The sequence below is a fragment of the Brachypodium distachyon genome, chromosome 1 (assembly GCF_000005505.3).
Source record: "Brachypodium distachyon strain Bd21 chromosome 1, Brachypodium_distachyon_v3.0, whole genome shotgun sequence".
Lineage (NCBI taxonomy): Eukaryota > Viridiplantae > Streptophyta > Magnoliopsida > Poales > Poaceae > Brachypodium > Brachypodium distachyon.
The window spans coordinates 8,011,842-8,036,532 of NC_016131.3; the positions used below are offsets into that span (position 1 = coordinate 8,011,842).

At 44.6% G+C, this 24,691-nt stretch overlaps 1 protein-coding gene across 4 annotated transcripts; it reads left to right on the forward strand.

Annotated features, from left to right (window-relative positions):
* The first annotated feature begins 14,155 nt into the window (after window positions 1–14,155).
* LOC100835988 (oxysterol-binding protein-related protein 1C) lies at window positions 14,156–24,125 on the forward strand. Of its 4 annotated transcripts, none has more exons than XM_024457027.1 (10): window positions 14,156–14,829; window positions 14,912–15,277; window positions 16,676–16,775; window positions 17,465–17,901; window positions 18,495–18,650; window positions 19,112–19,279; window positions 19,348–19,488; window positions 21,129–21,359; window positions 21,466–21,582; window positions 23,622–24,125. In XM_024457027.1, exons 1-10 carry the CDS (start codon window positions 14,161–14,163, stop codon window positions 23,790–23,792), a joined length of 2,556 nt encoding a protein of 851 aa, XP_024312795.1. In that variant the 5' UTR covers window positions 14,156–14,160; the 3' UTR covers window positions 23,793–24,125. The 4 variants fall into 4 exon arrangements, with proteins under 4 accessions (XP_024312795.1, XP_024312794.1, XP_010230954.1 ...); XM_024457026.1 differs by having other exon boundaries at window positions 14,157–14,829; window positions 17,462–17,901; XM_010232652.3 differs by having other exon boundaries at window positions 14,158–14,829; window positions 21,469–21,582.
* The last annotated feature ends 566 nt before the right edge of the window (window positions 24,126–24,691 follow it).

A 24,691-nucleotide genomic window follows, 5' to 3' on the forward strand; every position in this document is an offset into this window, starting at 1 on the left:
GCACAGTTCTCTCTTCTGTGTTGCTTCTGGGATGATTATTTTTGCTGCGATTCGCACACTCACACGAGACCACACTGCCATATTCGGTCGTCCAAACCCAACAGTCTCATCCGGGTGCAGGGTGTTTCAGCTTTCCGCACGCACGGCACATGCATTGTTGCTGTTGTTTTCTGAAACCCAACAGCCGCATGCATTATGGCATCCATGCTGACGTACGCTACTTCTCTTAAAGCTGAGCCCCCACCTATTTACGATAGCGGAGACAGTGTGCCAGCTCTCGCCACTAGGCGCTACTAGCAAGCAGCAGTGCAAGCTCTCATCAGTGTTCGCCATTACTCGCCGCCAGCAGTGCAGGTGCAGCAGGAGGGTCAGAGAGACGCGCGGGACTCGAGTCGGCCAGGGCGTAAAATGGTCCTTCTCCTGCAAGCTCTTTCGTTCGCCGGGGGCTCGAGGCTTGGTCGACGCCGAGGGCCCCGGCATGGCGCTGGCCCCGGCCTCACCGTCACCGAGTGGCACGCACAGGTGCCAGGAAGCAACTAGCAAAGGAGAAAGGACAAAGGGGGTTGGTCCACTCGCCCTACCTGCTACGACGCCTGTGGCGTCCACTGGCGCCAAAATTAATGTGCTGCACGTCATGCACACAGACCAAAGCTCTCTGCAAAGCCGCGCGCAGCCCGCAGGGTACATACAATTTTAAGCGATCACGTCGACCATGTTCTACTCGGTCGCTTTTTTCTCTCGCGCGCGCCGGCGAGCACACACACATGAGACATGGCCGGCCACCGCCGCGCGCCGTGCCGTAGAGTAGTACGTTGTGACGCGGCACACAGTGTCAGCACTTGGCTCGATAGCGCGCGCGGCCGCGGCGGCATCGTCTCGTGGCCGTGGGTCCTGGGCGCATAATACGGTTTCCGTGTCAGCTCGGGCTCTTTTCCGAGTTGGGTGGCCGCCGGCGTACGCACGTAGTACGTACTTGGCACGTACTGTGCGGCGGAACAGGAGCTTAATTTGGTCCGGTGGTTTTCCGGGAGGGCCGGGGAGCGAGCGTTCAAAGTCTCACATGCGTGATGATGGACGCATGCCTGGCTGCATGGGGTGCCCGCCACTAGCTTTGTCGCAAGCACGCACGTACGGGACAGCATAATTGCCAAAGACAAGAGCTACTTAACGTACGCACGCCAGATGCGTCGCTGCAGATTTAACCTGGTGGCACTACTACATTAGGCGGGGTCTGCTGCACATCAGCCCCATCGCATCATATCAGAACCACACTTTATGCCATGCACGCACCATGTTTTGCACATGACGACCGGCTGGCCAGTGGTCAAGCCAAGCCACACTGCAATCTAATAGCAGTACTAGTATATAAATCACGTTAATCGCGCGGGCTCTAGCCCAAGAACAACAAAAGAAAAGCTGGAACTAGCTAACACGAGACAACGACAACTACAGGAAGCCGGGCCAGGGGCAATAGCTTTGGACGTACAACAGCGCGACCTACCTGTACCTGCTCCAGGGGGAATCGACCGGCGCGAGGGACGGGCGCGGTTGGCATGTGACCTATGGACACGCGGAGCTATCGATATCAGCAGGGCGTACAGGGAACCGGACATTCCCGCCCGGCCGTGGGCATGGAGCGCTGTTGTCCGGCCGGGCCACCCGACGGCAGCCCGGCCCCGCCGCGTCGTGGATGTGCCGCGTACGTACGTACGTACAGCTCCAAAAAGCGCATGCATGCCTGATGCCTGGTGACGACGATTAGCTGCCGTGTCCTTTTTGCTGTGCCATGAGACTGAACGAAAAGAAAAGGGAACAGATTACTGATTACTGTCCTGTGACGGGCGAAACCCTCGAGAACTTAACTAGAGTCTGTTACGAAATGTCTGTACATTCGGTTCTGTCATAAGCCATCCTGACCAAGTTTGTAGAAAAACACGTATGCGGATACAACATCAAACTCTAGTACGTGAGCATTGATGGGACGAAAATAAGTCGTCAGCAGCGTGGACAACACTGTCATGTTTTATTGGCCAGTTTTAAGTAGTGTGGTTGAATTTTACTATTGGTGAGCCTAAATCGTGTTTCCTCCGCCGTATAATAATACTCAGCATCAACGAGCCAGAATTTAGGCCGGTCAGAAATACCAGTCATCAGTGGTCACAGTTTCACCATTGACAGGGCCTTACTTGTGGCCCGTTGATGATGAATTTTTCAATGAAATTAGAGAATTTGTTAGAATCATCACCAGTGGTTGCTAGTCTGCCTGCCATTGGTAAGTTTTAGTACCGATTGCCTACTCGATCTAGGTCCTTCAATGACGAAGTGTCAACTGCAGTGTGTTCTGTAGTAGTGTAAAGCGGTAGTGCCAACTTTGTGAAGTTAAAGAGGTTTGCTTTGGCTTTGAGTTGCTTTGTATTGAGGGCATGTTCGATTCATAGCCAAGGTCTGGCAAACATTAGGCAAATAAGTTGTCAAATGTTTGGTTGCAATCTTAGTCGTGGCATGCCATATTTTCTTAGCCCCTTACTCCACATATCGTTGACTCACTTTATAGCCAACTTTTTGCCACACTTGTGGCACAAAAGAGTGGGAAAATGTTGAGGCAATGAAAGTAACCTCAGTTTGCGAAAAGGTCTAAAAGTATGACTAACTGTTGTGCTAAGTTTATGTGTGCGTAGCTAGCTTGAGGTGTCCTAGTTTCCTTGCAAAGAGCGTGCAGGAATTATTAATTAATAGACCTCCTGTCTTCCTCGTAGGCATTCTAAGTGGGGCACATGCCCCACTTAGTCTTGCACAGCGGCGTTTTGAGATTAGGAAAGGAGTCTCCTCCCCTATTCCATCTTCCTCGTCTTCTGTTGATCTCACCCCATCTCCTCTCCTCCCCCGATCTCATCCCCTGCCCAGCCTGCCTCCCCCTCCAGATCTCCTCCCTCCCCACTATCTCCTCCCTCCCCACGATCTCACCCCATCCCATCCCTCCCCCGATCTCCTTCCTCCCCCGACCTCATCCCCTCTCCCCCGTCCAATCCACCGTCGATCTACTCTCTGCGGCGCGGAGGTAGAGGGGTAACAGAGGGACGGCGCCAGCAGCTGCAGCAGTGTGTTCCGGAGGCAGTGTGGTAGTAGTGGGGCTCGCCAGCAGCCGTGTGGAGGTGCGGCTGGGAGGCGCCCGTGTAGCAGCTGCGGTGTGGAGGCTCCCCCGGCTTCCCCCGCGGAGTCGAATTGAAGAAGTACTCTGTGGCCGCATATGACGACAGCGATGGCGACGGCGTACACGGGCAAGGAGTTGGCGGCGCAGGGTGTCTTCGGCGCCACCATCCGAACCGGGAGCGGCCACGGTGGGCCATGGGGCGTGGACGGCAGCCACGTTAGGGCGTCGGCGGCGGCCGTGGTGGTGGTCCTCGCGGAAGGATGTGCCTTGTGCAGCACCAAGCGGGCGAGGGCACAGTAAGTGAGAAGGTGCTCGACGAGGCTGGAGGAAGCGTCCCAGGGGGTCGTGGACTCATGGTGGGCGTGAACAGTGTGCGTTGGCGTCGAGCACCGACTGGAGATTCAACCGCAGCCATGCCGTGGTCTGTGATGTCACGGGGCATTTGTGATGTGATCAATTTTAGCAAGATATTCTAGCAAGTTTTGCTTGTGCTTGGTTGTTGATGAGACAACGATTTTGCCGTTTGAAATGTACATACTCCGTATTTTGTTTCCATTTTGTTTTGAACTCTTTCCAGTTTATGTCGACCGGATTTAGCATAGACAATGAAGAGAATTCTCGAGCTCGATTTAGTTTTATTGTTTCACCACGGGTCATTAGTTGCCATGTTGTGTTGTTGTAGTTGACATATTGTTCGGACATGATTGTCATCTATTTGATCTTTGTTGCCATGTTACACACCATCAGTTGCCATGTAATTTTATCCTAGTTCTCTTTTTGTTTGATCGTGCCATGTTGTTTGTTCCTAGTTGCCATGTTACACACCATTAGTTGCCATGTAATTTTATCCTAGTTTCTTTTTTGTTTGGCCGTAGTTGCCATGTTGTTTGTTCCTAATTGCCATGTTGTTTGCAATTACTTGCCATCTTGTTTGTTCCTGATTACCATGTCGTGCATCATTAGTTGTTATGTTGTTTTATTCCAGTTGCCATGTCTTTTACCACTCTTTAATTGCCGTATTATTTACGTTTAGTTACCAATTTATTTGATCATGGTTGCCATGTTATTACATCAACAAGTAGCCGGAGTTAACGTGGCAAGTAGACATACACATTTAACCTAACAAACAAGTATGGATAAGCTCAGGACTGGATAACCCAATAAGTAGACACAAATAAAACTTGCCACTAGACGATCCTAAATTGGCAAATAATCACCGTTAAACTATCAGTAGATATGGATAAACTGTTAAGTCGGTAACTAGGCATACATAAGCAAGTAAATACACATGGATAAATCGGAAATATAGACAGATAAACTGGCCATGATGTTGGTTATAGTTGGCATGATGCTAGGTCATCGTTGCCATGGCTTGACTATTAACCATATCATGACTATTACCTAGTTGCCATATTCTTTTGTCCTAGTGGCCATGTTATCTGGTCCTAATTGCCATGATTTTAAGTCATAGTTGCCATGCAGTGTACCACTAACTGCCATGTCATGTACCACCCGGTTGCCATGTTGTCTGATGCTAATTGTCATGATGTTGGGTTAAAGTTGTCATGATGGTAGGTCATAGTTGCCATGCGTGACTACTAACCATATCATGGCTACTACCTAGTTGCCATGTTATGTGGTCCTAGTTGCCATGTTATGTGGTCCTAATTGCCATGATGTTCGGTCATAGTTGACATGCCGTGCACTGCTAAGTAAAATGTCGTGTACTACATAGGTGTCATCTTATGTGGTCCTAGTTGACATGATGTTTGGTCATAATTGTCATGTTGTTTAGTCATATATAGTTGCCATGCCGTGCACAAGTGACTGTCATGTCGTGTGTTATCTAGTTGTCATGTTGTCTGGCCCTAATTGTCAAGTGGTATGTGCATAGTATAGTTGCCATTATGTTGGGTTATAATTGCCATGTCGTGCACTACTAACTACTCCCTCCATTCCATAATATGAGGCACACACGTTTTCCTAGAACATCGATTTGATTCATTAAATATGTATTTTTCTTAACAAAAAGTATCATGTCATATGATACCTAGTTTTCATGTTGTGTGTTTCTAATTGCCATGTTATCTAGTCATAGTTGTCATGTCGTGCACAATTAACTACCATGTTGTGTACTATCTAGTTGCCATGTTGTGTGGTCCTAGTTGTGGTTTTGTCTGATCATAGTTGACATGATGTTGGGTCAAAGTTGTCATGCTATGCACTACTAACTAATCATGTCATGGTAAGTAGGCGTTGATAAACTAGGAAGTAGACACGTTAACTTGCCAAATATGCGTGGATAAGCCGACAAGTAGGGACGGATATCTGCCAAGTGGGTGTTGTTAAATCGACAAATAGAAACAACTAAGCCGAAAAGTTGGCTTCAATAAATGAAGAAGTCGGTAAATAGACAAAAAAAGCATGTTGGTATGAATCAGGATATATGTGAAAGCGGCATTGTGAATTATTGATGAATGGATTAAAGTCGATCAAAATTTTACCCACGGTAAAAAGTAAGTGCAATTTTTGGAGAGAAAAAAGGCAAAAAAAAAACTAAAACAAGATGGCTAGACTGGATTGGGTTTGGGCTGCGCTAGCGTATGTGTTTGGATGGGCAACGTTGTGGGCTTTAGAGCAAGCCCAATGTTGGTCAACATCCGGTGCTAAGAAGGTGCCAAGAAGAGTTAGACCTGGGCCTAGCCATTGGAGCATGGAGGGGCTAAGAATTTTTTCTTAGACTCGGTTCTTCTACTTTACTTGGGTCTAACAAATGGTTGACTTCATGGGACCCACCCTAGCGCTTCCGTCTCCCCCAGAGCGGCCACAGACACGCTCACCGGCGCTGCTTCTTGTGGAGCCCACCGTCGTCGCTCCTGTGTCCGGCCGCCGCGAGAGCCATCGGGGGGAGACGAAGAAAGGGGCCGCTGCACCCAGCCGGAGAAACGGCTGCGCCCAGCTTCTCCCTCCACGGCCAGCCCCAAACGCAAATTTAAGTGAAGGAGGCGGGGAAGATCTGACCAGAGGTGGGAACGAGGAGGGTTGCTGCCGCCGGCGGAGGAGGAATTTTGGACATTAGTCAGAGCTGTCGAGGAAGATAGGAGATGTGCTGTGCTGCACGGGCTGGAGAAAGAAGAAGAATAGAGGGAAAAGTGTTGTGGAGGATTAAAATACATAGCCAATGGGTCCCACAAGTAGTAGTAGCTAAGAAAAACACACGCTGCACCACATTTCGTTTATTTAGACTCGAGGCTAGCATATTTCTTAGCCTTGCCCACATTGGCCTTGCTCTTAGTGGCGAGCAAGATCATCTTGGGCTAGGTGCAATACACACTAGGCAGGCTGGGGCGTGGGTCGCAAGCAGAAGCGAGCGCACGTACGATGACGAACCGGAAGCTGACGCTTGCTACGTGCACGCGGGGCGAGGCCGCGGGGGTGGAGGCGCCGCTGCCGATGCTTTCGTGGGGCACGCCGCCGTGGACTCTGGTCCTTTAGTTTAACTTTTGTTTGAAATTTTCTTATGTGAAGAAAAGAAATAGGAGATTGAAGAGAACTGATTTTTCGTTAAGAGTCAAATTCTTCGTCGATAGTCAAATTCTTGGTAGAGTCAGCGTTGTTACCAGTATACACAACTGCATTTGACGCTAACAAATCATCTAAAATCACCGTTGTATGTACTACTGTATTATTTTATCAGAGGCTTGATGCGATACAACCCCCTACCAAACTCAGAAGGGTATGGTCTTTTTACCAGTTTTTTCTACTTCCTTTTGCTCTCCTGTTGCCTAATCTTTTTCTTTCTCCTGCCTCCTTCCTCTTTCGCAAAGTATCTGTAGCCTAAAGTATTATTTTGACAATCCCACCAGTGAGATTGTGTGAAATTTTGTCTACTATGACGGTGTGAAATTTTGTCTCGATCCGACGGTGAAATTTCCAGCCAACTCCAAAACACCAAGTGTTGTTCGGATTCCTCGCGGCCGTGCGTCACAGCACGGATGTCTGACTTATTCGCATGTTTCCCGTTGATTCAATCATTATTTCGACGATCCCTTCAGTGAGATTGTGCGGAATTTTGTCTACTACCATAGTGTAAAATTTCGTCGCCCCAACAGTGGAATCTCAAGAAAACTCAAAACATCGAGTGTTGTTTGAATTTCTCGCAACCCTGCGAGACCGCACAAACGTCCAAATTGTTCGCATGTTTCCCTCTGCCTCAAGAAAGATTTCGCTGATCCCTTCGGTGAGAATGTGCGCAATTTTGTCTACCACTACAATATGAAATTTCGTCGCGATCCAACGGTGGAATCTCTGGAAAATTGCAAAACACCGAGCGATGTTTGGATTTCTCACAGCTGTGCGGGACAGCACAAACGTCCGACTTGTTCGCATGTTTCCCGCTGGCTCAAGAAGTATTTCGCTGATCTCTTCGGTGGGATTGTGCGGAATTGTGTCTACTACAGACTCGTGAAATTTTGTCGCGATCCAACGGTGCAATGTCTGGTAAGATCAAAAATATCTAGTGTTGTTCGGAGTCAGGTGGAAGAAAGAGAAGAAATATTATTTAATGTCCATCATGCCTTTTTTATGAAAGGGTACGGAATGATCTGGACCGTTTTTATGTTTTCGTTGGAGGAGGGGAGGGTGCGTTGAATCAGAAACCTTTATTAAATGACGTGGAAAGACAATATTGACTCAACATTATAAATGCACTTTAAAAAATGGGTGCATCGACTATGCTCAATTAGTACTCCTACTAATCAGACTGATCCTGCAGCACATGTGGAATCCAATCGGTGATCATCGAGGCAGATGTCCGCTGGAACAACCCTCTGCTGGTACACTATTTTTCTACAGGGACCTTCCGCTAAATTAATCACAGTAGGCTGATGTAGCAAACTACGATGCTCGCTCGACGTTAACATTCGGAATCCCCGATTTGTCCTCCTCCACTTGGACGTCTCAACCTTAAACACGCCTCGCAGGTCATTTTCGTGACAAGGAAGGGAACCCAGTTCCAATCCTGGGCTGTCAAAAAAATAGCACAAGAAAGAGGATGATGCCTTGCGGAGAACAGCATCATCCGTCCGAGACGACGCTGATATTCCCCGGGCTCCACCAGCAATGTGGCAGTCTTTGCTAACCAAAATCATGTGTATATTAGCTGGTCCGTCCAGACCTAATCGGCCCCCCCATCTGTACTGCTTCCAACTCCCTGGAAAAGTACACCTAAACTGCTCCATCTGTACTGGAGAGGCCCCGCATATGATGATGTGAGTCTTTTTACGGTACCCTTATACTGTTTGAAGAGAGGAACCAATATATAATATCCACCGTTGGTTTCTAAAGGGTGGAATAGACATTTATTTTTTGAGATAATCCTTAATTAGGAGTAAAATGTCCGTGGTGGGCTTCAGATACGGCCCATTCTTTGTGTTCGCCTGTGTGCTCTTGCCGGCGGTGCCGGAGCTAGGCTTTCATGGTCGTGTCCGTCTAGATCCTGCCATCATCGTCCTCACCTGCAAGCCCCGCCTCGACCTTGCCGGCAATCACCATCGGCCCGACTGCCCGAGCCCTTGTTGACCTTGCCGGCAAGCCCAGCGGGCGCCGGCCGTCTCAAGCTCTCAGCTCCCTGACCACAGCATGCAAGTGAACATTGAAGCAGTGGGGATATCCGCCATATAACTCCAAATTAAAGTTCACAAGGATGGGTGATTTTCTCTTTGCGAAGCGAACCTAGCTAGGTGCCTAGGTGTGCATAGTCCGTAGATCGTCAGGCACATCACCATCTTCTGACTAATCATGAATGCTCTGTCTAGGATATGGATTCAGCACTTTGCATCGATCATGAGAATTCACTTATATTTGAACTAGAGGCATGTTGAAGCAAGAACAGTTCAGAATCCCCACAAAGGAGCCTGAGACGGCCGGCGCCGCTGGGCTTGTTGGCGACGTCTCCGGTCTCGACAAGGGCTCAGGCAGTCGGGCTGATGGTGCTTGCCGGCAAGTCCGACGAGGGCTGGGGCTGGCGAGGCTTGCAGAGTTGCAGGTCAGATCGATGATGGCAGGATCTAGAGAGGACCATGACCACGAGTGCCCTGCTAGCGAGGTCGACCGGCACCGCCGGCAAGAGCAAACAGGCGAACACCGGATGGGCCGTATCTGAAGCCCACTACTACGGACGTTTTACTGCTAATTAGGAATTATCCCTCCTAAAAAAAGAATTGTCTTAAAAAAGAAATGTCTATTCTACCCTTTAAAAACCAACGGTGGATATTGTATACTGCTTCTTCTCCTCTAACAGTATAGGGTACCATAAAAAAGCTCGATAATGTAGATCTAGTGCGACCGATTTTACCCGAACCGTGGAAAGCCGGCTTCATACTGCAGGATTTCCTTTTTAAGTGAAAGCTTGGAGCATACAGAGAAAAGAGGTACGGATTTCACAAGTAGGTTTTGGCCATGAAAATAAATTCTGAACCAAAGGCTTTTAATGATTTTCTGTCGTGTAATGCGATTGAGCACCGGAGAACAAGTGGTTCAGGCCTTAGAATCGTTACCTCTGTAGTTTATCCTCCCGAATATCGCACAATCGCATATACAGAGATCGATCGGATATTCAAAGTGTGTCCACAGTTCACGTCATGTAGTGTCTTAATTAATCGGATCTGTATAGATGTAGTACGTTGTGTGTTTTTTGTGTTTGCCTTTTTCTGCCTTTCCTTTGCTTAGCAACAGAGAGTTCCTTCGAGCAAAGCTCTCGGTCTATAAAGGGAGTCCGTGAGTTGTACGCGTGGACCGGTAGCACGTACGCAAAGATGCAGGCAACTAAGCAAGTGCTTGTCTACTGGGCATATATGATTATCTAGAAACCTCACGTTTTGTCAATTTTTAGGAATAGCAAACTCGAGGTAAAAGCTGCTACTGATTAAGATGGTACTACGTACGTACACGGCTTTATCTGCATGTCATGTTAATCAGGATTGAATCAGGAACTTCAGTTGGAGCAAAGGTTTGCAGTTTGCTTGTAGCTAGCTAGCCCGTTCTTCCGTGCTCGTTTTACCGACGACGTACTTTGATTTGAGCAATATATGACCCGACCGGCCATGCATGTCACTGTAGTTAGAGAAAAAAAAATCAGCTTTAAGCAGCTAAAAAAAAGAATTGCGTGAGTGGGACTCTGTTGTTGATTGTATGGACACGTTCAGAAAAGGCACGAAAAAGTAATGTGAGCGGCATGGAATTAAACCGAACTCGCACAAAAGTTCATCCGAAAAGTTTCGGCCGAGGGCACCCCATACTAACATTCAATCAATTTAACAATACCCGGAACCACCATCTCGCTTAAAGCCTCCAATTGGCAGCAGCGGGGACGGCCGGATGGGAGACTCCAGACTCCACAATTGGCACTTTGGCAGCAGCAAAAGCGAGATAATAGTACTACCGGTGGGGATTGGACCGACGGGCACCTGATGCCATCGTGGCTTTGGTTTGGCGCGCGCGGAGATGAGGACTACGACGGGTGGTCCGTCCGTCGCAGGGGATTTTGACGTCCGGTTCTGCTGGACCGATCGAAGCGGCTCCTGATTTTGACGGAAACGCCTCCCGCCTTCCGTGCCGTGGAATTGGGACGCGATTCCCCTTCCCTAACTCGGGCGGAAGCGGAACGGCCCGGAGGAATCCACAATGCCCGCGGGTAGTTACGGGCGTTCCAATAAAGCGTCGGTCAGAGTACATGCATGTTCGTGTATCGGCGGCGAGCCGGTAGCCACAATTTGATATGGTTACGGTATACTGTATGAGTACAGTACCTGAGAAGATAGCAAAAGCGAGAGAAAAAACGTGAAGAAGATGGCTATGTGGAGTTGGAATTAAAAACCAAAAAGGACCATTTTGTTCCGTCCAGGAGTCATTTTCGTGGGTTGGGGAGTCCGGTACTTTTCAATTTCCGGTGTTGAATTATCATGTACTAACCCTTTGTACTCTAAAATTATAAGATGTTCTACTGTACCTTTTATTGTAAGTCATTTAAAAAAAAGATTTGACAAAGATTATGTAAAAGTATAGCAATGTACTATGCAATAACTAAAAAGTATAATATGATGATGCACACTATGATGATTTATAATAAAAACTAATTTGCAGTTCTAGACGTTGGTAGATTGTTCTCAAACTTGGTCAAATTCTAAGAGATTTGATTTAGGACAAAACTAGAACATCTTGTAAACAGATAGAGTAGAACACTCCGATTCTTATTAAAAATTATTTCACAATAGAAAAACATGGTATCTACCTCTAAGAAATATTGGCAGCTTGACCACGGATAAAAATAAATGAAAACATCCAAACAAAATAAACAAATAAAGCTTCAAAAAAATGTTGAAGGTACCATAATGTCTCGGAATTTTGAAGCTCGTAATATCAGAAAATAGATCAAATTAAAATGTATTGAAGTAGTAGAAGAAATGATTTATGTATTTTCCAAAAAAAATGCTATCTACCTTTTCATCTTTTACTTGTTCATATTTTCCGTTTGTTTGATCTACTTTGATCTTGTAATTTTCTAGACGTAGGATATTAGTGACTTAAAGACACAATTTTTAAAAGGTATATTTTCTATAAAGTTAGTTAAACTTAGATAAATTTGACTTAGGAAAAACATATACATATATACAACTATTTTGAAGCAGATAGAGTACTAATAGTATAATGATTAATAATGGTTTTGAAGTTTAAATGTATGTCTCATGTTTGGATGTATGCTTTTAAGAAAACTTGCATATGCTACGCGACTAGTAATAAATTAGGCCAAATTGTCGGTCCGTCTTCGATATAGAAATCGAAATGTTAATCTCAGGAAAAGGCTAGCCGAACGTAAATGAGATATGACGCGGTCCAACGCAAGAAGAAACCTGAAGTATGTTTGAGTAAAACATGCATACTCTAAAAAAAGGAGTAAAACATGCATACTACCCTCGGACGTTGGCGTGATGGCTCCCGCGTAGATATTCATCCGGTTCTCCTCGATCTCGATCTATCCGCCTTCTGTTAATCTGTATCTTTCTCCAGCTGCTGCGGCGGCGGCGTTGGCCTGGTTTGTGACTGCGATTGCGATGACAGAAAAGAGACGGAGGGCGTACTTCGCTGGGTTGTGACGCCTCTCCAAGCAGGACACCTGGGGCAACATCCGTATTTGCGTCGCACGGCTGACGGAGCTCCTAGCCACAACGCCGGGACACGACTGTGCAACCAGAGGAAAAACATTTGTGTTTGTTTTTTTCTGAAACACGGCGTCAGGACAGAACGGCGTTCACATGCAGTGTACAACGTGCAACTGGCGGGTGTCAATTTTGGAGTGCCCACAACGTGCGTGGGTTAACGCCCGGCCGCGCCCAGACGTGGGCGAGTACGGCGGGTCTCTCCGGCGTGCGTGGCGACACGGGCACCTTGGCACAAAAAACACGTGAGTACGTGACACAAAGAGCTACAGCGGGCTTGGCCTTTCCCCAAGCAGCCGTTCTGCGCGCCGCAGTATGGCAGCCGCAGCATATTACCGTGAGTCTCGTCCCGCCCACCCATCCATCGAGCCAGTAGGCCCAGTATGCAGCCTGCCATGCAGGAGCTGCTTAATTCGCGATTAGAATCCCCTAAAAAAGAATCGCGATTAGAAGTTCAGAACTATCTGTGCATATTTGTGCTGTAAATTATGCATTGGATCCACATCAATCAATTGTGTAGGTTCACATGGTTATATCAAACTATTTGTTCCCTACTTTTATGCAAATTTCGATCTTAGGCTTATGTTGTAACATTCTTAAAGAGTACTCCTCTGTAGGTGAAACTAGGTGATTCCCCGCGCGTTGTCGCAGAAAATTATATATGAACGTCTAGATATGATTTTAGAAACAAATGATGATAATATGATTTAATGTAAAAGAAATGTGAATATTCTGGGACAAAAGGATTTCATCATTCATAACACATGTGCAACAAAACAATAAGTGTAATTTTGATGTGCATGAACATTAACAATTTCGAAGAAATCGAAAAGTGAAACTTCGTCAACCTAAATATTTGCAGATTTTAGAAAAAATGACGTACATATCATGAAAATATGTGTGTTGGTGAAATATTTATATGCAACGTGAAGATGAAAAATCCTAGGATTCAAAATATTAAATTCGAATGGACTACCAAAATTGATTCGTAGAGTACCACAACACATGATGTGGACGGTGATGTGGAGACTTTGAATACCCATGATGTGCATGATGTGGACACCTTGCAGTAAAGCTTGCAAACATTAATTGCACTTAGTGAGAATCAACTTTATAGATTATTATTACCTGCTTTTCACAAAGAATGGTGCCCACATATTTCGAGATCGGATTTTGATAAATGATTAATTTATACAGTTGGAAACATTTTTGAAATACAAATAAAATGATATAATATTTATAGCATGTAACTCTCGAATCATTAGTGTAATTATTGGTCAAAGTAAAATTTTGAAATGCTTTCGTTTCCTTGTAAGTGAAAAGGATGGAGTAGTTATTATCGACTTATCGTCCCGTGATTGATGTCAAACGTCATTAGTGGATATTATCTCTGAAATTCTGTACCAGAAATCAAAAGATCATTGGCTTCTGCCCTAACATCATAAACGGGAAAGCATGACGAAGTGAATATCACGAACAAAAGAATATTATGCGGAGTTTGATCGACAGAGACCAAAATCACACTCAAAGCCAAAAAAAGGAAAACGATGCCAGCTCGGGCAGTTGCCACGTATCTCTGGCTCCGGCATACTCGACCCGTCGTCGACGGACTCGCGATCGCAAGTCACTCACGGGATCACGGCTCTCCGTCAAGTACTCAAGTCCCCGACGAGTCGTGACGAGCAAAAAGAAGAAGTAACCAACCGTCGTCGAAGCAGCCGTTTACCCCACTCCTTCCCGACTCCCCGGCATTTAAACCCCTTCACCCACCTCTGCCCCTCCTTTCCTAATAAAATGCGCCCGTTCCGAGCGCCGAAATTAAGGAACAAAATTAAACCTAACATATCCGCTTCCCCGGCCTCCTCCTCGCCGGCCAGCGCGGCGAGCGCACGCGTCACCGCCGCGCCCGATCCGGACAGCTCCATGCACCCATTCTGCTGCGTGCCAGCCCCTGTGTCCGTCTCCCCCGCCGCCTCAGTCGCTAACTCCTCCGCCGCTGCGGCGGCGGCCGCGTCCTCCGCGGCGGCGGGGCTCCCCGCCGTGGTGCCGCCGTCGCCGCCGCCGCCACCGCCCATGCCGCCCCCTTCCACGCGCAGCACCTCGTCTGGTGGCGAGCGGCGGGCGCGCGTGCCGGGCGTTGGCGGAGGCGGCTCCTCCTCGCCGCCGGAGGGGGTGAAGCTGAACGAGATCGTCGGCGGCGGCATCTCCGGGGTCCTCTACAAGTGGGTCAACTACGGTCGCGGGTGGCGGCCACGGTGGTTCGCGCTCCACGACGGCGTGCTCTCCTACTATAAGATCCACGGGCCCGACCGCATCGTCCTCTCCCGCGATACCGAGCGGGGCGCCAAGGTCATCGGCGAGGACTCCCTCCGCCGCCTCTCCCGCCCCTCAACTTCCTCCTCGTCCTCCCACTCCAACGGCCACCACCCACCACGCAAGCCCCTCGGAGAAATCCACCTCAAGGTCATCCGTTCGATTCGCTTCCGTGATCCGCAGATCCGTTTGGTCTGTTTCTGACGATGAAATGGATTGCTTGTGTCTGCAGGTGTCGACCGTGAGAGAAAGCAGATCAGACGACAAGAGGTTCTCGATCTTCTCGGGGACGAAGAGGCTGCACCTGCGGGCGGAGACAAGGGAGGACAGGGCGGCGTGGCTGGAGGCGCTGCGGGCCACTAAAGAGATGTTCCCGAGGATGTCCACAAGCGAGATGGTGGGGCCAGGTGACACCGCGGCGGCCGTGGCGGTCTCAACAGAGCGCCTAAGGCAGCGGCTGCAGCAGGAAGGGGTCAGCGAGACGGCCATTGCTGACAGCGAGAGGATCGTGCGCGCCGAGTTCGAGGCACTACACAAGCAGCTTGTGCTTCTCAAGCAGAAGCAGGCGTTCCTCCTTGACACCCTCCGCCATCTAGAGGTACTCACATTAATCAAACTCAGCTTCGAATGTAGTCTGATCGTGCATGAAGTGGAACATTTTGCTATACATGGTTGAATTAATTGAAGAAACAAGTACATATCTACTGATGTACATTGACGTACAAAAGATTTTTGCCTTTTGTTGCTTACACCGACTGACATTAATCTAAATGTACTTCGAAGATTTGAATACGAGTGACACTCTATAGGTTGTGCTGTAAGTTCTTCGTTTCTTTTAACTACCTGACACCGTTGTTTTATTGACTTTGTCATATCGTACTTGACCCCCAAGTAATTGAATGTGCTATCCAAACTAAATACCACGGTTGTTTAATGGGTACAGAAACCTAAGTTGAGTGTTAACTCCATGGAAGTGGAAACTATATGTAAATGTTTTGAAACTCTCAAGAAACTTATAGATACCAGGGGAGGAATCCTGAGAACCAAAGATACTCGAATAGAATTGCTTTATTTCTGAAGAGTCTCGAATAGAATTGCTGGCGCATTCGAGTGGAATTCAGTGAATATTTGAATAAATTTATTTTCTGTTAGATGCTATGTTCAATTCTTTTTGTCAAGTACTGGTGAACTATATTAATACTAAACCCTAACTCTGCTTTCTGCCACCCAATTCAATCCTAACTGCGCAAACCACTGGGATTTAGCACTTTGCACCAGTGCGCGGCATCTTGTTGCCATTTCTTCTAGAACCCTTCTTTATCGTGCGCTGTGAACTTGCAAGAGAAGAGATAATGGCTATGGATGATTGGGCACAGATAATCGGGTCTTGTCTGGTTGGGTTGAAGTCGAAACCTGTGGCTATATGCAACGTGATGTCAAAATGGATGATAGTATGTGCAAAGATATCCAAACCAATAATGCCTATTGAATTTTTCTGGATATCTAGAACTTGGATTAATTCTGTGCAATTCTACTTATATCTGTGTTGAAGTTCTCTAGATTTCTTGTTGCTGTGGTTTGCTGTGCTGTGCTGCTTACATGTACAACCCTGCAGTCCTGCACTCACTGGACCCTTCCAGAATTACACTCAAAGTCCATGTGAAAAATCTTATGTCAGATAATATGCACATGAGATAACCTCCTAAATCGGACATGAGTAGGAGGCATGTCAGGCAAAGAAACATATCATTGTTGTTGCAGAATGAAGAGAGTATAGCTCACTCTGGATTTCTACTTTTTTTTTTCTTCCTTTTGTGTTCATTTAATCTTGTGCCATTTGGCAATCAGATGGTGTAAGTTTTCCTTCCGTTGGCGCTCTTCCAATTGCACTGATTGTAAGATGCATTCTGATGTTTATAAGCAACTTTAGATCAACTCAAATTTATGTTATTGATCTCCTCATCTGACAAAGTGTCGTTTTGGTGCCTTGATGTAGACAGAAAAGGTTGATTTGGAGAATACCCTTGTCGATGAGAGCCAAAGACAGTCAAAAGAGTATGGATCTGCTTCTAGACCAAAGAACGAGAAGTATAGTGGTATGGCACATTGACAATTAGTGCAAATCTTACTGCTACACATTTTATTGCTATGCGTACGCTTGTACCTTTCGGGCAGCTAATTTGTGGGTAAAAGATGTTCACCATTATGATTTGTCCATGCTTTTACAAATTGAAATTTTCAAGATATGCCGGTAAAAAACACTGGGACTTGGTAAATTCTGCTCCGAAGTTGACATACACCATCTAAAAGACTTACTCTGGAATTGCAAACGCTTTTGCGGTGGTTTGGATCTGACTGAGTAATCAAACTATTGCCATGCATTGGCAGTTGCAAACTTGCAATATACTAGCAGATAGACATGGGATTCAAGGGGATGTTTTGAATCCAGAATGGATAATAAGCTATTCATGCATGTGGTCTATTTCCTGGGTTCCATTATCTTTTGGGTCAACCTCCTCCCTGAGAAGTGTTTAAATGCATTATTATGGTCACCTCTGATCAGATTGAAATAAAATGACCACCCTCCTATAAATGTTTGCAAATCCAAAAAAAATTATGTGAAGCAAACTTGCAAATTCATAGATCTTTTTCCACTCATCCTTTTTGTTCATGGTTTCTTCATTTTCTTTTTTTGGATACCAATTTCCTTGAGGTCTTGAATGTTGATTTAATATTTGATGTACTTCAGTGGATAAATTAAATAACTCTTGCTCTTTCTCAGAAGGAAGTGCTAGTGAATCTGATGATTATAATGAACCACAAGATCCTGCTGAAGAAGAGACCGATGATGAAGAGAACATTTATTTTGATACAACCGATTTTCTTTCTTCTAGCTCTTTTAAAAGCAGTGGATCTGATTTCCAAAGATCTGAAGCCGGTTCGGATAATGAGGATGATTATCCGATGGATGGAATTGATCCTTCTATGAAGTCTGTTGGAATTAATTATCCATATGTAAGAAGGCGTAAGAAGCTGCCAGATCCAGTTGAGAAAGAGAAGGGTGTGAGCTTGTGGTCAATGATCAAGGACAACATAGGAAAGGATCTCACCAAAGTTTGCCTGCCTGTTTACTTCAACGAACCTCTTTCATCATTGCAAAAATGTTTTGAGGATCTTGAGTATTCCTATCTTATTGATCGCGCATATGAATGGGGAAAAAGGGTATTTCTTCTTACTCTCTCTGTTTTCAACATGGTCACAGGAACATTCTGTGCATTTTTTCCGTAATAAATTTCAAGTAGCTTAGATGTTGGTTTTAGATTTTGCACTGTGTCATCTCCAGCTTGCAACCCATATCTCCTACTGTCTTGTAGTTTTAGCATGTATCATAGACTAGAGCATAGCAATGTACTTAATCTGATAGCTCCTTTTCGAGGAAAGCATGGCAACAACTTAGTTCTAAATGGGCTTGATTGTCTAAATATCCAGCTTACAATTGTATCAGATGCCATTTCCTATCTTGTTTTTACATCTTACATTGTCATTGAAATTCTTCCATTTTGCTGTAAGTCCATTCCAACACATCCTAAACCGTAAGCTGGAACACTGTTTGGCCTTATCGTTTTAAGCCTTGCCTCCACGATTGTATGTCTTTTGCAAAGACACTAGAATCTTCTATGTGCATAACTGCATATTATCTATGAGTAGGGACCACAACCAGCCTGTGATTAAACATCTTTATTTGCATATTCCTATCATTATATTAACCACATTATGCATCTTAGTATCTTACATTGCTCATCTTGAATACTCAGGGCAATAGTCTTATGAGGATTCTAAGTGTAGCAGCATTTGCTGTTTCTGGTTATGCCTCTACGGATGGAAGAAGCTGTAAGCCCTTCAACCCCCTTCTTGGGGAGACCTATGAAGCAGATTATCCAGATAAAGGCCTCCGTTTTTTCTCAGAGAAGGTTTACTTATGAACCTTTAGAAATTCAGTAATACGAGGAATGAGTTCTTGCTGCTAGGTTAGCATAGTTTACTATTTATTTTCACCATTATTTTCATAAAGTTTGCTAGTCATGGTGTAGCTTAACCCCTTTAAGTTTCCCATGAACTTATTATATTTCTATCTGTTATTAACTTGTTCATGTAATAGTAAGGTTTGTTGGAGTATGTAATGCAAATGTAACTCAAAGTTTCCATTGAGACACCGCTCCAATGCTGTTTCTTTAGAACAGTTTACTGGAATACTGCTCCAGTGTTCTATCTACTTATTGCTTCTGATTAGCTGTTAAATAGCTATTGGGTCATCAAATAGCCTTTTTTATTAGATTTGCAGATACTGTAGGCTACTGCAGTTTTTCTTCAAGTTTAGTTCTATTTGGTCCCGTTTATTGGTTCATAAAAAATATGCAATACTGTTTGCCAGGTCAGTCATCATCCTATGGTTGTTGCATGCCATTGTGAGGGAACTGGCTGGAGGTTTTGGGCAGATAGCAACCTAAAGAGCAAGTTCTGGGGTCGCTCCATTCAACTTGATCCCGTTGGGATGTTAACATTGGAGTTTGATGATGGCGAAGTTTTCCAGTGGAGCAAGGTATTATTACATAGTTACCAAGATATGCTCAAACCTATGAATTATTAACTGAAAATATGCTATCACAGGTGACCACTTCCATTTACAATCTTATACTGGGCAAACTGTATTGTGACCACTATGGTACTATGCGTATTCAAGGTAACCGTGAATATTCATGTAAGTTGAAGTTCAAGGAGCAGTCAATTATTGATCGCAACCCTCATCAGGTATTTAATAAACTGCTTGTATACTAGATGTATTTATCTGCTTGTTCTTTCTGAGTTCTCCTTTTATTTTCATCTTTGCAGTTTGTTTGTCAGTAAGATACGCTTGTCCTTCTATGCTAGTTAATGCAAGTACTGTGTCTGTGCCTTTAGCAAGGCCTTCCTTTAAACAGTTTATATGGTTTTGGTTTTCCTTCGGAAAACAGTGAGCTTTTAGTGCGATGTTTGTCAAAGTTTGGTAAACACAGGGCATTTTAGAATCTAACTTGAAATGAGCCAAAATAAAATTTAGTTTCACTGGGTGACATATTTTCACTTTACTCTCTCGAACCAGTATGTGCAACAAAGCTTTTACAACAGAAAGAAATCTAAGAACAATCATATCCTTTCTCTCGCTTTCATTAGTAATTCAAGAATTAACTGTCCAGTTTGCTGTAAAAATAGATTTCCTCAACAAAGAAAATACCAAGTTATTGGATCCCATCAGATTGGCACTATTTATTAGTGAGGATTTCAAGTTCGATCTGAGTATCGGATTTAAATTACTAACAAAACACCCTTTAAAGGAAGGAGTGATGCTGCAAAACTGCTGCTATTATCTTTTGTGGAGCCTGGGAGGCGTGATTGTGTGAAGGACACTGTAGAGCCTTGGACAAGCTGTGTGTACAGGCCTCTGAGCAGAATTGGGAAAAATGATTTAAAACAGGAATGGACGATGCCAAGGACAATTAGTAGGTGAATTATTAGATTAGGAGAGCATTAAAAAACAACCAATTAAGGGGTTAATTTATAGGGAACCGGCCAACTATTTTTCTCAGCCTTGAGGACGCAATTAGTTGCGTCAAGACTTGTCCACTCGAAACCAGAAGCTATTTCTTCTTAGAATGCCCTTTCAGCTGTAACTGTTGGCATATTCTCAACTTCCAGTGGATCCCTACCACTGATCGCTCTATTTAATACTAAGATGAGCTGGATCCTGTTTTGACAAACCTTTCTTCATGGAGATCGTCATTGCTTATTTGGTTCTACCTAGCACATTTTGGAGCTAGGAAACTCAAATATCATTATTACTCCTAGCATAGTCATAGAATCATCTCTTTAAGAGAAAGCTTAACCTGTTGTCTTTTAGACTTGAGGATGAGCCTAAGACAAGTCTCAGGAACTGGATTGCAACTTTTCTCCAAATCTCCTACACTATGCTTGTTGTACACTACACGCCCCTCTTTCTTGTACATATCTCCTCTGAAAAAATACTCCCTCCGATCCATATTAATTTGTCTCAAATTTGCCCAAATATGGATGTATCTACTAAAAAGCGTCTAGATACATGCAATATTTCGGCAATTAATATGGATCGGAGGGAGTACATTGTATTGTTGGGGCCTCACCTTCAGTTTTTTGGTAAAAGAACTAGCTGTTTGAGTTGAACAATATATGTATTCGGACGAGACATTGCACGCTCATCCTTTAGGTGTAGAATGGATAGTGTGAACGTTTCCCATTTGACAACCCTTCAGTTTGTTTACGAAAGAACTTAATCAATAATTTGGAACAAAATTCTTATTCATCCTTTTAGGAAGATCAGTTATATGCTCTTGAATGTCTTTCTTCATCCTAGCATAGCTGAACTAATGTATTTGCAGGTCCAAGGGGTTATTCAGGACCGAAGTGGCCGAACTGTTGCCACACTCTTTGGGAAGTGGGATGAAAGCATGCACTATGTAATGGGTGATTGCTTTGGAAAAGGCAAGGGGTCTGAAAATTTCTCAGAGGCCCACTTGTTGTGGAAAAGGAGCAAACCACCTAAGTTTCCCACTCGATACAATTTCACTAGCTTTGCAATCACATTAAATGAGCTTACTGCTGGATTGAAGGTATGGGTATTAGCTTCATAGCAAGCTTCACGTTAGCATCATACTGATTGGTACATAGGCATACTCAAATCAGTGATTGACTGTGGAATTTGCCCAACCTACCAAGCAGGAAAAGCTGCCACCAACTGACTCAAGATTGCGACCGGACCAGAGGTGTCTAGAGAATGGTGAATATGAAAGAGCAAATGCTGAGAAGTTGAGGCTCGAGCAGAGACAACGGCAGGTTAGTCTTATGAATTAACCCCTTCAATTCTTTATTCTAGTAAGGCATGCATTGCTTATACTTTAGTCACAATCGATTTGACTATAGGCATAACAAACTTTTAGATTGGCTGATTTGCTTAATTCTGCATTCACCGAATCTATGATTGACGCTCTTGATTCTCTCATATATCCTGATTCATTACTTCATATCAACTTATGTAGTTATTCTACAATTCATCATTGAACAAAATATGAGTACAAGGTTTGTGTGGCTATTGGATATACATGGACATGCTTGTGCCAGTGACTAAATCTTTCAATCCAACTGCTATTACAGGCAAAACAACAATTATAATTGTCATGTGGGACTGCTGTTATGCTCGGTGCCAAGGAAACCGAGATACTTTTTTTCCAAAATAGTTTGATTACTTTTGAGTTTATTTCCATGTTGCTAGTCCGGGTAGTCCCACACGTCTTATCCTTAAGATTTTTAATCCAAGCCCTATATATATAAAGAGAGCTACAATTATAATTCAGTCTGGCAGGCACCATATCAACAGGAGATTAGACTCCAATGCAACCTTTAGCCGCCAGTGTGCGATCATGGCACCAGCAAAGTTGGAGGTTGTACGGCTTCGTCCCATAAGTCACCAACGAGTAGTTGACTACCACCTAATAAACATTGTAGGTGACAATTATTGTAGAAACGTCCACTGAACCTCTGTACTAACTACTACTCCCTCCATTCCAAAACACAACTCATATAGATTTTTCTCATTTGTTCCAAAACACATCTCATTTTTCTTTTGGTACCCGCACCCGGCCAATAATTACTCACATCCATTTATTATTAATCCAATATGAGTGGTCAGGCACTAAAAATGAGAGCTGCCTTGGTCCAAGTGCACAAATTTATATGAGTTGTGTTTTGGAACGGAGGGAGTAGGAGCAATTGTGTAGAAATGACAACAAAGCACTCAGCTGCAAGTTATGAATGGGATTACCAGCTCTGCCGGATTCACATGCTGCAAACACAAAACAACATACTCGTATGATATTTAAGAGGCCCTCTGACATTACAAATTATGAATGAGATTAGCAATATTCCTGATTCACATGCTGCAAACACAGAACGACATACTTCCTCCGTCCAACAAAAGATGTCTCAAGTTTGTCAAAATTTGGATGTATCTAGACATGACTTAGTGTGTAGATGCATTCAAATTTGATCAAAGTTGAGACATCCTTTGTTAGACGGAGGGAGTACGATATTCTTAAAAGGGTAGGAAATAAGCTTTCGACTTTCCCTGCCTATGTGCAGTGGTGGAGCCAGCAAGGGTTTTTGGGGACCGAGTGAGAAACAGTGCAACATTATTTCTAAGAGGGGCTTGACTATAGCAATGCATTTTTTTTCCTTATATACAAAGTGCTAAATCATCACATATATATGCACATGCGAGATCATGTTGGGAGTCCTGGCCCATGCGAGACCCCCTCTACCATTATGCTTATGCCAAGTTGTGCACATATCTCTGGGCTCTTGAGTCCTGGTTGTGGCTGCTCCCTTGTTCACACAATGTTCTGTTCGATACTCTACCATAAATCAGAAGCATCCACTTGGCAGTGATAGGACAGCTGCTGTTTTCTCCATGGTATATTACCATGTTCTGTAAGGCAATGCAGTTACAAGCGAACTAGTACCCGGTCAAAAAAAAAATACAACCGAACTAGTGGTAGACTGAGCCTTAGAGGTGAATCTGAACCATGAAAATTTAAGAAGATATCTATTGTCCGTCACATTGAAAATTATTTTGGAGAAGACAGTCAGAAGACTGTATTGTATATATAAGCAGGAACTTGACGAACAACTGCAGTTGTATAATGCATAATTCTGGACAATGTTTTTTAGAAAAATTTGACAAGCACAATTTCTTAACTTGCCACCATAATCTGCTTCCTTCAATATTTGGAATTGAGTAGCTGCAATTTCGTAAATAGTTGTTCATCATGCTTGACTAATTCGTCATGAATCATGGCACTACACCAACTGTGCTGCAGGCACGGAAGATGCAGGAGAGTGGGTGGAAACCTCGGTGGTTTGCTAAGGATAAAGGTACGGACACATACCGTTACGTTGGTGGATACTGGGAATCCAGAGAAAATAGCTGCTGGGACGGCTGCCCTGACATCTTCGGACAACTTCCTAACGATCTAATGATAACTGACTAGGTTCAAGTAGGTTACAGGTCTTCTCCTTCTCTGCTTTTTTCTTCTTTTGGCATCCGTTGGTTCCATACTTTTAGAGGTTTATATTATACTAGAGCAATTAAATGCCTTTTGGCCTGCAAGCAAAGGCTCCCTTCAAGGTACATTGTTTTGTGGTACATAATAAGAGTGTTTCGGCCAAATGTCACTCTGATTCAATGTTTTCTTGTGAGGGTTTCATTCTCACAAGTTTAGAGTGGTGTTATATAGGCAATTTATGTATATTGGATATGTAACACGCGTTGAAGCGCCAAAAAGTATTAAAGCAAGCATCATAATGGTATTGCCCTAAAATCAGTGTATGCCTATCAGTCTCGCAGCGAGATTGAGTTTACATTTGCTTGGAATTTGATTAAAAAATAATCGAACTGGCTGTCTAACAGGTTGATTCGGTAAGTTTGTTGCCTTGCGATTCTGGTTTCGTTTTCCCCAAGTTCGGGACCTTGTCTGCGGAGCGGACGAAAAATGATTCAACACAGAACTCAAAAGAGAACGGAAATCTTAACCAAGTCTTCACTTCTTTGAAAAGTTCACAGGCATGGACGAGTCTTCATGACATGCTAAGAGTGGCATCCAGTTTGGGATGTAGTCTGGAAGCTGAATGTGCCGTCAAAGATCTTGTGGAAAATTTTACAGGGCGCTATTCCTTGTAGTGCGGTTCTTAAAAATCACCATATGAAAGTACCGGCTGAATGTCCCCTGTCTGGTCAGGATCGGAAGATCTTGCTCATCTCTTCTTTCAGTGCAGGCGTGCAACTCTGGGTATTGACGAAGCTATTCAGGACGCTAGTCTTGCTGACCGTGTCGGACCGGTGATTCTAGAATTCTTGCTCTGATCATCGATCCCCAAGGAGGGTTTCCGA

Excerpts from the sequence above, each read along its gene's own strand:
- LOC100835988 (XM_024457026.1), top strand. The coding sequence starts at position 14,161 with ATGCGCCCGTTCCGAGCGCCGAAATTAAGGAACAAAATTAAACCTAAC. Across the intron at positions 18,651-19,111 it reads TCCGTTTTTTCTCAGAGAAG|GTCAGTCATCATCCTATGGT; the intron begins GTTTACTTATGA and ends ACTGTTTGCCAG. Across the intron at positions 21,360-21,465 it reads AGCTTACTGCTGGATTGAAG|CAGGAAAAGCTGCCACCAAC; the intron begins GTATGGGTATTA and ends CAACCTACCAAG.